This window comes from Culex quinquefasciatus, chromosome 2, assembly GCF_015732765.1.
Source record: "Culex quinquefasciatus strain JHB chromosome 2, VPISU_Cqui_1.0_pri_paternal, whole genome shotgun sequence".
Classification (NCBI taxonomy): Eukaryota; Metazoa; Arthropoda; class Insecta; order Diptera; family Culicidae; genus Culex; species Culex quinquefasciatus.
Window position 1 is genome coordinate 56,838,105 of NC_051862.1, and position 15,851 is coordinate 56,853,955.

Sequence of the window (15,851 nt, forward strand, 5' to 3'; positions counted from 1 at the left end):
TCAGCTTTGTTGGCCCTTGGTTGTCGATACAAAGATAAATAAAAAAAGAAAAATGAGGTTTTCTCACTATTGTTCAATTAGCCCTCGTTTATTGATCATCAATATCTCGGAAACTAATAGTTCGATTTTCAATGATGAAAATTTTAAAATTTTGATAAATTTTCAGCTGTTTTCAAGACAAATGTTTAGAAATTTTAAAATCTAGCCCAACGTTTAAAAATTTCAAAAATAAGTGTTTTCCCTTTCAAAATTGATTGTAAAATTTCCAAATATTTTTAATCAAAAAGAGCAGAACATTACACAAAAAATCACCAACTTATATAAAACTAAACACACTTAGATTTTTTAACAAATTCAGTAGTTGAAAAATCGGTAAAGTTTAGATAGGTAAACCATTTGTCAAAATGAACAAAATTTTACCAAATTTCGGTTGTACGATTGAACAATAATGAACTTCATTACCGAATTTCGGTATATTTTTACCAAATTCGGTAATTTTCAGTTTACCGAACTGTTCAGCAGTTGAAAATTCGGTAAAAAATCTAAAAAGTGAATAAAATATTAAAGTAAAATAAAAGAAATAAGCTGACAATATCCATTTTTTTATTGTGATCAAACTTCTGGGTGATGATAGACAGCCTTTTAATGTTTAAATATTGAGAAAATGAGCCTTTATTTTTTAACCTATGATGTTCTGGCAACTATTGATTCAATTTTCAATAAAAAATATCTTTTTAATAAAAAAAATTAAACCTCAAAATCATTTGAAAATGTCCAAACCAAGTTAAAAAGGGTACTCTTGATTCTAAAATTTCGAAATCATTTGTATGGCAAGAGTAGAAAATTGTCAAGTCATAAAGTATTTTAAAGCTGCAACAAACTTCACACTAGTTCAGTTGTTTGCAATCACTAGTTTTCAAAATTGAAAGATTTGACGAAAACAAAAATTTTAGCAAAACAAAAAAACAAAATTTTCAAAACATCAAAAGATTTATAAATTTATCCAAATATGCTGAAAATGATTTAAACACGTTTTTAAATTGATCTCAGCTGGTTGCACCTAAATTTCCATTGAAAATTTGAAGTTTATTGAATTTTTTCTTTACTTCTTGATTTTTTGGGCCAATTTCGAAAAGTGGGTTTTAAATAAAATTTGTAACAGCCTTAGATGTTTTTAACATTTTTAGGCATGATAAGACATATTGATCAAAAAAAAAATAGCGGCCCAAAGTATTTTTAAGCCTGAAGGGTTTAAGATGTCTCCAATTTGAAAAAGGTGAATTTTATCAAACAAACTTGTGTAAAGTCATTTGCAATTGCAAATACGTTTAATTTACAAATTTTAAGAATTAAAGGAGTCGTACAACCCCCCTCGCGAGGTGTCGAAAAATGTTCATTTAGATTCGTGGTCTCGGGGCAACTTTTTCCGATTTTGTGTGAGTTGGCAAAGCGTCACCAAAAAGCAAAGTAGGGGAAATATACCCATTTTAATCACACTAAGCCGTTCGACCAATTCTCATCACTTTTGCCGTTTTCCGCTATTAAATCAACATTTTCAGATGTATCAACAATGAAGAGTTGCTTGCTCACTTTTATTTGAGCTATTTATTACTTTGAAACAGTCAAAAACACTTTATTTAAGCTGTAATTCATGATAAAAGTGCTGATAGGCCGATAATAGAAATAGGCTGAGAAAGGGTATAGTTCCCCTATAAGAAATGAGGGTCAAAAAAAGAGCAATGAACCTTCAATAGATGACTGGTATGGGAAGGTTAACATTCACGATCAGATTTTGACCAACAATGTTATTTTAATGAATTAATTAGAATCAATGATATCTCAACATCGGTTGATAGTAATCCACAGTTGTAGCTGTATAATCATTCAAACATGTATGAATAAATTTATGTTCAAAAAAAGTATGTAAAATTCATAACAAACCAGTTTTACATATTTCAAACCCAGTTAGCATCAGCAACATTGTCGCACTATTCCATTAGTGTAACCAAATTTGCTAAATCAGGTATCGCATGAATAAATTAAACTCAATAAATGAAAATAATTCAATTGAAATATTCAAAACCATGATGACCACCGCACCCGCAATGATGTATGTGTCCAAACCTAATTTAAACCTAATGTAATTTAATCCGCTGAAAATCTGCGCTCACTGAAAACGTGTTTACGTGATTTTTGCTCATCTTTTTCTCCTCCCTCTTTCCAGACGTACATGGCACCGTGGCTGTCAATATTCGGCGACTTCACCAAGGACCAATCGGCGATGTACAACAACTTTCGCGTGTACGGCACGGGTCTGCTTTGTGTAATGGGTAAATATTGGAAAATTATGTTTGAATGTTCAAATAGATTCGTTTCGTGTGCTCCCAGGACACGTGGCCACATACATACAAACCATCATGACCTACAAAGATACGCCCGCACAATACAACCAACAGCACTATTGAACTGGGGGTGTATTGGGATCGGTGTTGCCTACCACCAGGGGCAAACTGTTCAATTGGTATTTATTCACTGGTAATTGCTCTCTGGTGAACAATCTGATTTGAATCCGGATGCTCGGATCCGATGTTTGCAGATGCCAACCTTGGTAAACAATTTATCTGGTTCAGCGAATTCCATATTTTGCTCTGCAATTTTGTACTCGAATATCGGTTTTGCCTAGCAATAAAGTGCTCTTTTTGAACCATTTCTAACCGCTAGCTGTACGCGGTAAAGTTATTTTCTGAACCCTCTCAAATTCAATCCAATTCCGAATTGATGAATCACGTTGTTCACCACCCAAGCCGAGCCTTTTCCGAGTCCGTGATGAATTGTCGGACCCTGGTGCGGACAGCAGCATCCGCGCAGAGGAGCTTTTATTGAAAAATTGTACCTATGGCCGCCAAATTTGCCCCACGGCCAACTAACGTCCTTGGTTGAATTGATTCTCGAAATTGCGCGCCTCAATCACACACCTTCTCCGGGCGCGGAATTTGGCACGGTGGATCAGCACCAGAACACACCGGGACATGTCAGGTACCTGGGCTGAATCAACATATTCATGAAGCTGGGTATTGTGCGATGTGCGACAGGGTGGCAACTCATCAGAAGGATCTTATGTGGTCTTATAGGAATCATTATGCAATGAATCCAAATCAAGATCAAAATGTGTGTCCAGATTTGCACAAAACCTTAGTTTTATTTTTGCCATATTAGACAGCCACCCTGTAGTTCGTACTCGTTACGCATGCAACCTAGACGCCTAGTTCTGGTGATCCTGACGGCCTACTGCCAGGCTTGGCCATAAATCATGCGTATTCTCGTCGTCGTCGTCGGGCTGCTGCTGCTTTGTGTCGTTTTGCCCATGAAATGTGCTTCCCATCGCCGTCCTTCATGATCCTTGGATTGCACAATCCAACCGATATTCCAGAAGCTGCGCGATTGTAATGGCTATGGGGAGGGACGGGGCGCCGATGAACGCACCCAAAGTGGGACATTTGGATTAATGTACATCGCGGAAACGATAAATAAATCACGTCCTCGGGATGATTTGAGGGGCTGGGAGCATGGGGTTTGTGGACAGGACACGTGGAGCTTCTCAGTTGCTCGCACAAACATGCCCCGTGTGATTTTATCGCCACCACGCCAAATTGGATTCAATGTCCAAATATTGTCCGATGTGGAAGGTGGACGGGGGCTGAAGGATGAAATTGACACAGGGGAAGGACGTGGGGACTAATTATTCCGGGAGCTGAAGGAACATGAAATCGGAGATCTGGACGCGAAGGTTGTATAAATTAATTGCGTTTTGAAGTGGAAGCTGGGCAGGAGCAAGATTTATGTTTTTGTTTTTATTGGATTTTAGTTCATTACCTTTCGGATTTGTACAATTGCGTCCTTGCTGTCTTTGTTCGATCAAATTTCTTATAAGTTAAATTAACCTTCTTAATATTACACTCAAAACAAAATTTAAGAAAATGACTTTTGTACCATTAAATCAACTCATAGATCCAAACTTTCTGTATCGCTTCACCGGAAAAATAAAACCCATTTCATTTATACAAACACAAACCAATCATCCTAATTCACCAACTCTCATAAATTTAGCCTTTGTGCGGAGCTCAAGCGTTCTTCACTCTAATCGGGCCCAATCAATTTCGTCCGGAAAATATGTTCGCTCTGGCCAGCATCCAGTCCACTCACTCTATCATGCAAATTAATCCGACCGTACCCAGTCCGATCCCCGGGACCGATTAGGCAGCCCCAAAAACCGGCAGCAAAATTTTCCCGACTTTTCCCAAACAGACAACGACAACGGAAAATTTGCCAACCGCAGCAAAATTTAACAAATGATAATTCCCGCACACACAAACTCACACATACACACCAATTTGGCACACGTACACGTGATAAAGCACACATACTAATGCAAACCGTTTTTTTTTTACTCTCTAGGTCTGATCGTCTATCTGGGTGTCAAATTCGTCAACAAGTTCGCAACCGTGGCGCTGGCCTGTGTCATCTTCTCCATCATCGCGGTCTACGCCGGTATCTTCAACAACATCGACGGCAACGATAAGCTGTTGTAAGTATTACACCTCGAAAGAGAGGGTACCTTTATTTCGACGTCGTCGTGCTATCTTGTCGCACCCGCCATTTTGACGTTCCGAGAAAAACGCGTTTTAATGTTTGACCTTGAATAAACAAAAACGAGAGCACGCAATGTAAACAATAACAAACACGTTTTGTTTGGCTCACCATTCTGTGCATTGACCCGAAGTTTGGTTGAAGTTGGTTGCTGGAGTCCCGAGTTATAATTACAAATGTTTGCGGTAGTCTAGCTTGTACGTGCGTCAAACGCATCCTGACCTGAAATCCCTTTGGCCTTTTGTCGCACTTACATCAATTTTCTGGGAGTGACAAGATAGCACGACAAGATTGAAACTACTTTTATATGAAAAGTGACAAAAAATTTCTAAGATTATTTGGTTTTCATTGAATATCTTAGGATTGAAATCAAATTTTGGGGATCTGTAAAGGTCAAAAGATGTGGCATTGTGAGATGCACAAAATGGCGTTCTTAACTCAATTTGGCCCAAAATGCACGTACGACAAGTTAGCACGACGGTGACGATTTTATATTTAAATATCCGCTGACACCCTTCTCTCCAGCACGATTTTAATCATAATTAAAATCATAATAATACACTTTGTAATGTATACAATACAATAATACACTTTGTAATCAGTGTCTTGCGAACCTTCGTGGTGAACGGACACTAGAGCTGCGGTATTTTTTACTACCTAAGCTCAGAGTTATTTCAAAACAAAATTCACAGTCTTTTTAAAGACTACCTGAGTTATTTTCCAAAATTCTAAACAGTCTTTTCAAGACTAACACCACCTGAAATTTTGTTGTATTTTACAAACGAAGCCATCTTTTTAAAAGAACTTTGCTTGCAAAATGCGTCAAAACAAAGGTAAACGCAAATCTTCTGAAGATTTGGTCGTTACGTCGGTGAAGCGTTTGAACGCTAAACCGGCTAACGGAAACAGAAAAAGAAAACAGCCTCTTCTGAGGTCTGATTCTGATTCTGAATGTGAGGTCAATCCTCCAATTCCATTGACAAACAGTTTCGGCGTTTTATCCGAAACTGATGACAAGGAACCTTCTCCTCGTACTGAGCCTTCTGCCGTCGAGAAACGAGTAAAGGCTCCGCCAATTGTAGTGACTTCCGTCTCCGATTTGGCCAGCTTTCGAACGCAACTGAAGAATTGCAAGGAAACTTGCAATTTGAAAGTTTCGTTCCAGCTTGGTCGAAGAGGAGAATGTCGCTTGTTGACGGAATCTTTACAAGATCACCAAACTTTTGTTGGTTATTTGAAAAACCACAAACACAATTTCTACACGTATGAGACCAAGAATGCTCGTCCATTCAAGGCGGTCTTGAAAGGTCTCTCCAACGACTTGTCGGTGGATGAGATCAAAAACGAACTTAAGGTGTTGCTTGGCTTTGCCCCATCCCAAGTAATACCAATGAAGAAAAAATCAAACGGGAATATTTCTCGCTTTGGTTTGACTTCACAATTTTATCTGATTCATTTCAACAGAAATGAAATCAACAATTTGAAAATTTTGGACAAAGTACAGTTTTTGTTCCATGTACGGGTAAAGTGGGAGCATTTTAAGAAACATGGCGGTAATGGCCAGTATCTGACCCAGTGCCGGCGTTGCCAGGCATTCGGTCACGGTACTGATCATTGCGCCATGGTTCCAAAATGCATGGTTTGCGGGGATTCTTCTCACGACAAGGACAATTGTCCCGTGAAAGAAATCACCCAATTTAAATGTGCAAATTGTGGTGGAAATCACAAATCAAATTTCTGGGATTGCCCCATCAGAAAAAAGGTTTTGGATTCTCGTGCTAAGCATCAGCCGAAATCCAAACCGAAATTTTCTCAAAGTCAGGTTGTACCTGCATCTTTAAATCAAACGTTCGTGCTGTCTCACTCGAACAATTCTAGAAATACCCCTACCGTGGAAAAGTTAGGTAACAACAATGGCATTTCTTATGCTAACGTCGTTTCGGGTTTGGGTTCATCCACGAATTTTAAATCCTCTACCAATCTTTCTGAAATTGGGCAGGTACCTCAAATCTCATTTGAAAATTTTTCTGCTGGCAACGCTTTGGGATCTTCTGATCTCGGCGATGTTACGTTTGAAAAATGACTTTTTGCAAAACTCACTGTTTGGTTTGATTCAAACAATGAGTAATGCTACATCCATGATGGAAGCAATCCAGATTGGATTAAAATTTGCGAATGATGTTGTTCTTACCCTGAAGTTTAATCATGGATCTAAGTAATTCCATCAATATTATGAATTTTAATGCTCGCTCTTTAAAAGCGAAAGAAAATGAATTTTTCAACTTTTTACGAGTTCATAACGTGCATGTCGCTGTTATAACCGAAACATTTTTAAAAACTGGCACTTATTTGAAAAGTGATCCAGATTATAAAGTTATAACCAATAACCGAATGAATCGAAATGGCGGTGGAGTTGCAATAGTTATCCACCGTAGTATGACTTATAGCACGTTACGTGACTTTAAGTTAAAAGTTATTGAAAGTTTGGGCATTGAACTTGAAACTTCTTTTGGGAAAATTATGATTGCAGCTGCATATTTGCCATTCCAATGCACTGGGGAAAATAAAAATTATTTCAAAGGGGATTTGAATAAACTTACTCGGCATAGATCTCGATTTTTGATCATCGGTGATTTTAATGCCAAACACCAATCTTGGAATAATTCAAAAGTAAATTCCAATGGTAAAATTCTATTCAGAGATTGCACTTCTGGTCTTTATTCGGTTTTATACCCGAATGGGCCAACTTGCTTTTCTTCTGTTAGAAATCCATCAACTATTGATTTGGTGTTGACAAATCAAAGTCAGTATTGTGGTCCTTTAGTGACTCATGCTGATTTTGATTCTGATCATCTTCCAGTAACTTTTTCACTTTCTCATGAAGCAGTTACCAGACCCAATAGTTCTGTGTTTAATTACCACAAAGCTAATTGGGACAGGTATCAGCATCATATTGAGAATAATTTGAATCACGATTTTATTTTAGAAACCAAAGCTGATATTGATTCAGCCTTGGAATCTTTAACTAATGCAATTTTGGATGCTAGGAATATTGCTATTCCTAAAGTCCAAGTCAAATTTGATTCTCCCATTATTGATGACGATCTTCAGCTTCTGATTCGTCTGAAAATGTTCGCCGAAGACAGTATCAACGTTCTCGTGATCCTGCACTGAAGCGAATTCAAAAGATTTGCAAAAGGTTATTGACCACAGATTAACTCTCCTGCGAAATGAAAAGTTCGCAAGAGATGTCGAACAAATTAAACCTTATTCCAAACCTTTTGGAAACTTTCAAAGGTTCTTAAGAAACCTCAAAACCCATCCCTTCTTTAAAAGATGGTGATAATATTCTATTAACTAATGGGGAAAAAGCTCAAAACTTGCTCAGCAGTTTGAGAGTGCTCATAATTTCAACTTGAATGTTTTGAGTCCTATTGAAAATCAAATTTCAATAGAATTTCAGAATATTGTTGAACAAGAATTTTCATCAGATGAAGTTTTTAATACGGATCTGAATGAAATAAAATCTATTATCAAAAAATTTAAAAATATGAAAGCCCCTGGTGAGGATGGCATTTTTACATTTTAATTAAAAATTACCAGAAGCAACTTTAAGTAGCTTGGTCAAAATTTTCAACAAATGTTTTGATTTGGCATATTTTCCCAGTAGTTGGAAAAATGCCAAAGTAATTCCGATTTTGAAACCGGATAAAAATCCTGCTGAAGCCTCAAGCTATCGGCCCATTAGTTTGCTTTCATCTATTAGTAAATTATTCGAAAGAATAATTCTTAATAGAATGATGACGCACATTAATGAAAATTCAATTTTCGCTGATGAGCAGTTTGGATTTCGCCTTGGGCATTCAACTACTCATCAGTTGTTGAGAGTTTCAAATTTAATTCGAAGCAACAAATCTGAGGGCTATTCTACTGGCGCTGCTCTTCTAGACATAGAAAAAGCATTTGACAGTGTTTGGCATAAAGGTTTGATTGCGAAATTGAAAAGGTTTAATTTTCCGATTTATATCGTGAAAATTATTCAAAATTATTTGACGGATCGTGCTCTGCAGGTATGTTATCAGAATAGCAAATCTGATCAACTACCTGTACGTGCTGGCGTCCCTCAAGGAAGCATTTTGGGTCCAATTTTATACAATATTTTTACTTCTGACTTGCCTGATTTGCCCCCAGGATGTCAGAAATCACTTTTTGCTGATGACACAAGCATCTCCGCCAAAGGCAGAAGCCTTCGTGTCATCACAAGAAGATTACAAAAGCTTGGATATTTTCAATTCTTATTTGAAAGAATGGAAAATTACTCCAAATGCTGCAAAACTCAACTTATTATTTTCCCTCACAAACCAAGGGCTGATTTTCTTAAACCAAAAGTCATCACATTATAAAGATGAATGAGGTAAATTTAAAGTGGGAGGATCAAGTGAAATATCTTGGACTTGGTTTTGACAAAACCTTACTTACAAGGATCACATTGAAAGTATCCAGGTTAAATGTAACAAATATATTAAATGTTTGTATCCACTTATAAACAGGAATTCTAGACTTTGTCTCAAGAATAAACTGTTAATTTATAAACAAATTTTCAGACCTGCCATGCTTTATGCTGTGCCGATCTGGACAAGCTGTTGCTTAACCAGGAAGAAAAAACTTCAGAGGATTCAGAACAAAATTCTGAAAATGATTCTGAAACTTCCTCCCTGGTTCAGCACCAGTGAACTTCATCGATTAGCCGAAGTTGACACTTTGGATGTTATGTCCAATAAGATAATTGATGCATTTCGACAAAAATCATTGCAGTCTTCAGCTGCATTGATTCGCTCTTTATATAGTTTATAAGTTAGTTTTAAGGTATCCCTTTTCCCTTTTGTACACGTAGGACCTCCTACATTTGAAATCACTGAATAGCGAAAGCTACAATATTTCATGAATAAATGAAAGTTGCTAGTATTTAAAATTGAGGTGAAAAGTCATCGTTTGTGATTGGACACTCAATAATATTTTAACTGAATGAATGTACATGGAAAAGAAATTTGAATAAATATAAATTAAAAAAATACACTTTGTAATGTTTATTTTTGTTTTTTTATTCAAAGGAACACTTTTATGAAAATTAGCTGTTTCTCATTATTTAAGAAAATTGTTTTACAAAACTTATTCAAGAAACTTACTTGCCCGCATGCTATTTTTTTATTATTTTTAGTTAAAAAAGTCCTTTTGGAAGCTGTATTCGAGCGTCATGCTTCTGATATGCCAGCATTAGGTGCTTGATGATTGCTGTTCTCCTACTACATGAAACTGAAATGAAATGGCTAAGGAACAAAAACTTTTAAAAATTTCAAAAGCCTTGTGAATTTCAAGGGTCTGTCCTTTCAAGCTATATTTTTAAATAATTTATTTTTGAAATTGTAGTTATTTTACAGATTTTACAGATTTTCAAAATTATAACCTCAGAATGTTCAAAAAGATATTTAAGTCAGAAAGTTTGGTTTAGGTTAACTAACAGTTTAATATCTTTTGAAGTACTTAGGGTTGATTCTAATTTGATCCTACTTTGTAAACACTATGTAAACTAATTATTTTCTGATAAGCTTTAATTTCAACTTGTACAAAATAAAAAACTCTTTTAAATTTTGTTTTAATAAAAATATTTTGACAACTCAAAATAAGTTGACCATATCTCCACCAAACCCGAAAATGGATTTTACTTATATTTTTTGATTTGGTTCAAACTTTGTGGGAGCCTTCTCTATCACTAAAGAAGCCTAATTGTGTCATTGGTTCACCCATACAAATCTCCATACAATTTTGGCAGATGTTCATACAGAAATGGTACGTAAATATTCGAAAATCTGTACCTTTTCAAAGAATTTTTCGATTGATTTGTTGTTTTTTTGGGTAAAGTTGTAGGTATTGATGAAGACTATTCAGGAAAAAATAGATACACGAAAAAAATGTGAATTTTTAATTTACTTTTCTGGAATGGACAATCATGGACACTATTTTAAAAAAGTAAAAAAAACGGAATTTATCGGACAAAATTTGACCATGAATGACTATATTTCGAAAACGGTACACTCAATCAAAAAAATGTAAATTACTTTTCGATTACAAATTCGATTTTACATATAAATGATGTCAAAGTTTTATTCATTTAAAGTTCTCTATTTGGAAAAAAAACGAGTGCCACGATATCTCATCATTGCTTTGACCAATTCGTGTGCATGACGAAGACTGAAATACAAAAAGTTACTTTAAATAAGATTAAAACATTTTGTTTGCAATTCCGTCGTGAAACTACTTACTTTTCCTGTCATTCTTGAACGACGAAATAGCCTACTTTTCTGTACCAAAAATAGCAAAATCGAATAGCTACACGTTTCAAAATAAATGCTGAAAAGTTCTACTTTTCAGCACTTGTTTCGAAAAGTAACACTTTTCAACATTTTTTTGATTTAAACGATTTATTGACAAAATATAAGAAAATTAGACTTAAAATTTCACTCAATGGGTGTTTTCGAAATTGCAAAAAATGTTGTATGGAACTCGTTGCAAAACTTGATTTTTTCAGCACTCTTCGTATTTATCCAACTCGGTGAACCTCGTTGGATAAATGTACGACTCGTGCTGAAAAAATCCTCTTTTTGCAACATGTTGCATAAACTACTATTTTGCAATTTCAGCGCAAAACTATTTAGTTTACCTGTCATTCACAGAAAAAATCGATTCACGTAATCGTGAATTAAGTTCACGAATGTGAGAACCACGAAGGAATTTATTCATGAGTATGGTGCATTTGCACCATAAACGTGAATATATTCCTTCGTGGTTCTCGCATTCGTGAATTTAATTCAAGATTTCGAGAATTGATTTTTTCCGTGTTCTAGAGCGCCAAAACGGCCTACTTTTCTCTACCAAAAATAACAGAATGGAAAATCAATACCTTTCAATACCAGTGCTGAAAAGTTCTACTTTTCAGCACTAAAAAGTGCTCAAAGTTGAACTTTCAAGCAGTTGTGTCGAAAAGTAACATTTTCAATATTTTTGTTTTGTTTTGGACGGTGAATTTATTTAACGCGTGGATGTTTGATATAGAGTTCCATTCAAAAAGCGTTTTTAGAAATTGCAAAAAATGCTGTGATCAACTCGTTGCAAAATTAGATTTTTTTTTCAGCACCCGTTGTATTTATCCAACTCGGAAAACCTTGTTAGATAAATGTACGACTCGTGCTGATAAAATCTTCTTTTTGCAACTTGTTGCATAAACTACCATAATATTTATTCATTTAAAAATATCGAAAGCATTTCCAGCTTTGTTTTGCACACGATCTGTTCTTCACCAACACCGGAAATGGATTTTATTTATATTTTTTGTAGGTGTTGATGAGGACTACTAGAAATAAATGGTGCACGGAAAAAAAAACTTTTCCACAATTCAATTTCTCAAAAAACATATTTTATTTATTTATATTTGCAATCAAAAACTAAAGATTTTTTTAATGTGCACTGTTTTCAAGATAAAGTGATAAACTTAAAGTTGAATTTTAACTTAAAAAACAGTTTTTTGATATCTCAAAATCGTGTCAATGATTGTTGAGTGAATTTTCAAAGATGTATTGAAGATTGGGCCGCTAGTTGTGAAATACAGCGAATAAAAAAACAAGAAAATTTAAGTTTTTTAAGTCTCATCCAAACAGTCTTTTATTTTCTTGTACCAATATCTCAGGTCCTATGATCCTTTTTTAATATAAAAAAATTAAACAGTTGTAAAATTTTCTGATATATTTCTTCATATTTTGAATTAAAATCAAGACTTACATTACAAAAAGATCAAATATTAGATAATATGTCATTTTGAAATGTTAAAGTTGATTCCAAATTTAAAAAAAATCGAAGGATCAAAAAATTTCACAAATGTTTAATATTCCAACCATTTTTGTATGGAAAATTACACAAAATGGCTTCTTTGGTCTTATACCAAATGTCTTCAAATTCCTTTTTTTAGCAGTTGAAAATGTAATTTTTGATACCTTGAAAACAGATTAAGAATGGTTTATCTGTGTGCTCAATAGGTTCATCCGTGTTTTTACACATTATTTAGATCAGCGATTCTCAACCTTCTTCTAGGCCGGTACCCCCTGCCATGTAAATCAAGTAGGCCCGGTACCCCCGTTGAGAATCGCTGATTTAGATAAAATTACACAAAAAGAAGTAATATTCAACCTTCCAAAATTCAACCTTTTTTTTCTGTGTACCCGAGCCTGTCACTGCTTTGGAATATTCTACTAAGTTGTAGAGCATTAAATTTTTACATTCAACATTATTTCCCTCTACACATCGTTCCCAGATTTTGATAAATTCTGGAGTTTTTTTGAAAAGGTCCAATAAACCAAATTTCCAGTTTTTGCTTTTTGGGTGTTTTTGAAACCGCCTTAAGTCAGGGGTATTAAAAACAAAAACTGAAAATTTGGTTTATTGGTCCTTTCAAAAAACTCCAGAATTTTTCTAACCGAATGAATTTTTACACAGTAAGTTTTGACATCTAGATCTTGATGGAGACGCATGGTGCCTAAAGTACCACTTCCTTTGATGCCATTCTTTAAATATTCATGCAACGTAAACTTTAAATTCCCTTCCGCTCCTTCTGCCTTCTTTCCAGCATGTGCGTTCTGGGAAAGCGTCTGCTGAAGGACATTGCCGTTGACAACTGCACCAAGGAAGCCGGCGGACCGCTGTACAACATCTTCTGCGAAGATGGCGGAGAATGTGACCCGTACTTCAAAGGTAAGAGCGACCCCCCAGGCACGTCACTGCCAGGTGCCGTGGGTTTGGTGGCCGTAAAGTTAAATTGATTCCCGTAGCTATGGGCAGCAGCAGCTTTTCACGCTGAGTTTTCACCATTTTTTTCGCTCTTTTTTTTCCAGAACACAACGTTTCGCTCATACGAGGCATCAAGGGACTTCGAAGTGGAGTCTTTTTCGACAACATTTTCCCATCGTTTTTACAAGTGAGTTGTTGGTTCCTTTTTTGTTGAACTCTCGATATTTCCAACTCTTAACACCCCCTGGGAAGCTAACAGCATCAATATGGCATGTGTGTCGGAAAGTTTTCGGCTCAAATTGAATTTTTACGCCTCCTCCTCCGCCGATGTTCGCGAGGCCACTTGAGTTCCATGGAACGAGAGGATGACAAAATTGCGGAAGGCCTTCATTGTGCTTTCTCTGGTGGAGCTACCCGTCAAACCGATTCTCGCACACTCACACACACACGTGTCATACTGCTTCTGGTGGGCACATCGGGGCAAATTGACAGATGTCCATCACACAAACCTCCCACTCGATGGCGCGTGTGGGCACTAATTACATTTCCAAAACTGCTGATTCGGATTTTTTTTGCTCTCTTTTCTCCACGTTTGTCATTTGCACGTGTGCAACCACGCTGAAATTCCCTGGAACGTACGTAGGAAGGACAATTCATCTCGTACGGAATGGATCCGGATGATATCGAACCCCTGGACAGGCCCTCGTACAACCAAGTGTTTGCCGATTGTACCACCGCGTTTACGATATTGATCGGTATCTTCTTCCCATCGGTGACAGGTGAGTTTTATTGTGGGATGGTGAAGACAAATTACGAAGGGATGTGATGGCATGATCAGGAATGACATTATCTTACATCAACAATTCGTATGTTGTTTGCACGGAGAAAAAAGAGCTCACAAAATCGTGAACATGCGCTCATAGAAATGGGAACCACGAACAAAGTGTTCAATTTGCATGGTGAGCAGTTCTCTACGAAATCGGTCTTTTTTTTAGAATTTTAATATTTGTATTTTTTAATCCGACTGAAGCTTTTGTGGTGCCTTCGGTATGCCCAAAGAAGCCATTTTGCATCATTAGTTTGTCCATATAATTTTCCATACAAATTTGGCAGCTGTCCATACAAAAATGATTTATGAAAATTCAAAAATCTCTATCTTTTGAATTTTTTGATTGATGTGGTGTCTTCGGCAAAGTTGTAGGTATGGATATAGACTAAACTGAAAAAATGATACACGGTAAAAACAATTTTGGTGATTTTTTATTTAATTTTTTGTCACTAAAACTTGATTTGCAAAAAAAAAACACAATTTTTAATTTTTTTCATTTTTTGATATGTTTTAGAAGACATCAAATGCCAACTTTTCAGAAATTTCCAGGTTGTGCAAAAAATCTTTGACTGAGTTATGAATTTTTGAATTAATACTGATTTTTATTTTTAAAATCGAAATATTGGTCGCAAAAATTTTTCAACTTCATTTTATGATGTAAAATTAAATTTGCAATCAAAAAGTACTTCTGTGAAATTTTGATAAAGTGCACCGTTTTCAAGTTAAGGCCAGTTTTTGGTAACTTTTTTTAAAAAAGTCGCACTTTTTTATTTTTTTAAATTAGTGCACATTTTTGCCAACTTTTGAAAAAAAATGTTTTTGAAAAGCTGAGAAAATTCTCTATATTTTGCTTCTATGAACTTTGTTGATACGACCTTTAGTTGCTGAGATATTGCAATGCAAATGTTTAAAAACATGAAAATTGATGTTTTCCAATTCTAACCAAAACAACCCACCATTTTCTAACGTCGATATCTCAGCAACTAATGGTCCAATTTACAATGTTAATGTATGAAACATTCGTAATTTTCCGATCTTTTCGAAAAAAATATTTTCAAAATTTTTGAATCAAGACTAACATTTTAAATGGGCCAAATATTCAATATTACGCCCTTTTAAAATGTTAGTCTTGGTTTGAAAATTTTGAAAATATTTTTTTCGAAGAGATCGGAAAATTTCACGAATGTTTTATACCTAAATATTTTAAATCGGACCATTAGTTGCAGAGATATCGACGCTAAAAGCGGTGGGTTGTTTGAGTGAGACTTGGAAAACATCAATTTTCCTGTTTTTAAACACTTGCATTGCAATATCTCAGCAAATAAGGGTCGTATCAACAAAGTTCTAAAAAGCAAAATATAGAGAATTTTCTCAGCTTTTCAAAAAAAAATTTCAAAGGTGGGCAAAAATGTTCACTAATTTAAAAAAAAATAAAAACTGCGACCATTTTTAAAAAAGTTACCTAAAAATGACCTTAACTTGAAAACGATGCACTTTATCAAAATTTAACTATAGTTCAAAAAGATTGCAAATTTAATTT

At 35.4% G+C, this 15,851-nt stretch overlaps 1 protein-coding gene across 5 annotated transcripts in view; it reads left to right on the forward strand.

Annotated features, from left to right (window-relative positions):
* The window catches only part of LOC6052069 (solute carrier family 12 member 4), a 567,840-nt gene that overhangs the window by 486,826 nt on the left and 65,163 nt on the right, over positions 1-15,851 (forward strand). For all 5 annotated transcript variants that reach the window (XM_038253584.1, XM_038253585.1, XM_038253587.1 and 2 more), the window contains 5 exons: positions 2,225-2,330; positions 4,456-4,585; positions 13,322-13,446; positions 13,587-13,669; positions 14,126-14,261. In XM_038253584.1, coding sequence (XP_038109512.1) covers positions 2,225-2,330; positions 4,456-4,585; positions 13,322-13,446; positions 13,587-13,669; positions 14,126-14,261 — 580 coding nt within the window. The remainder of the gene's footprint in view (positions 1-2,224; positions 2,331-4,455; positions 4,586-13,321; positions 13,447-13,586; positions 13,670-14,125; positions 14,262-15,851) is intronic.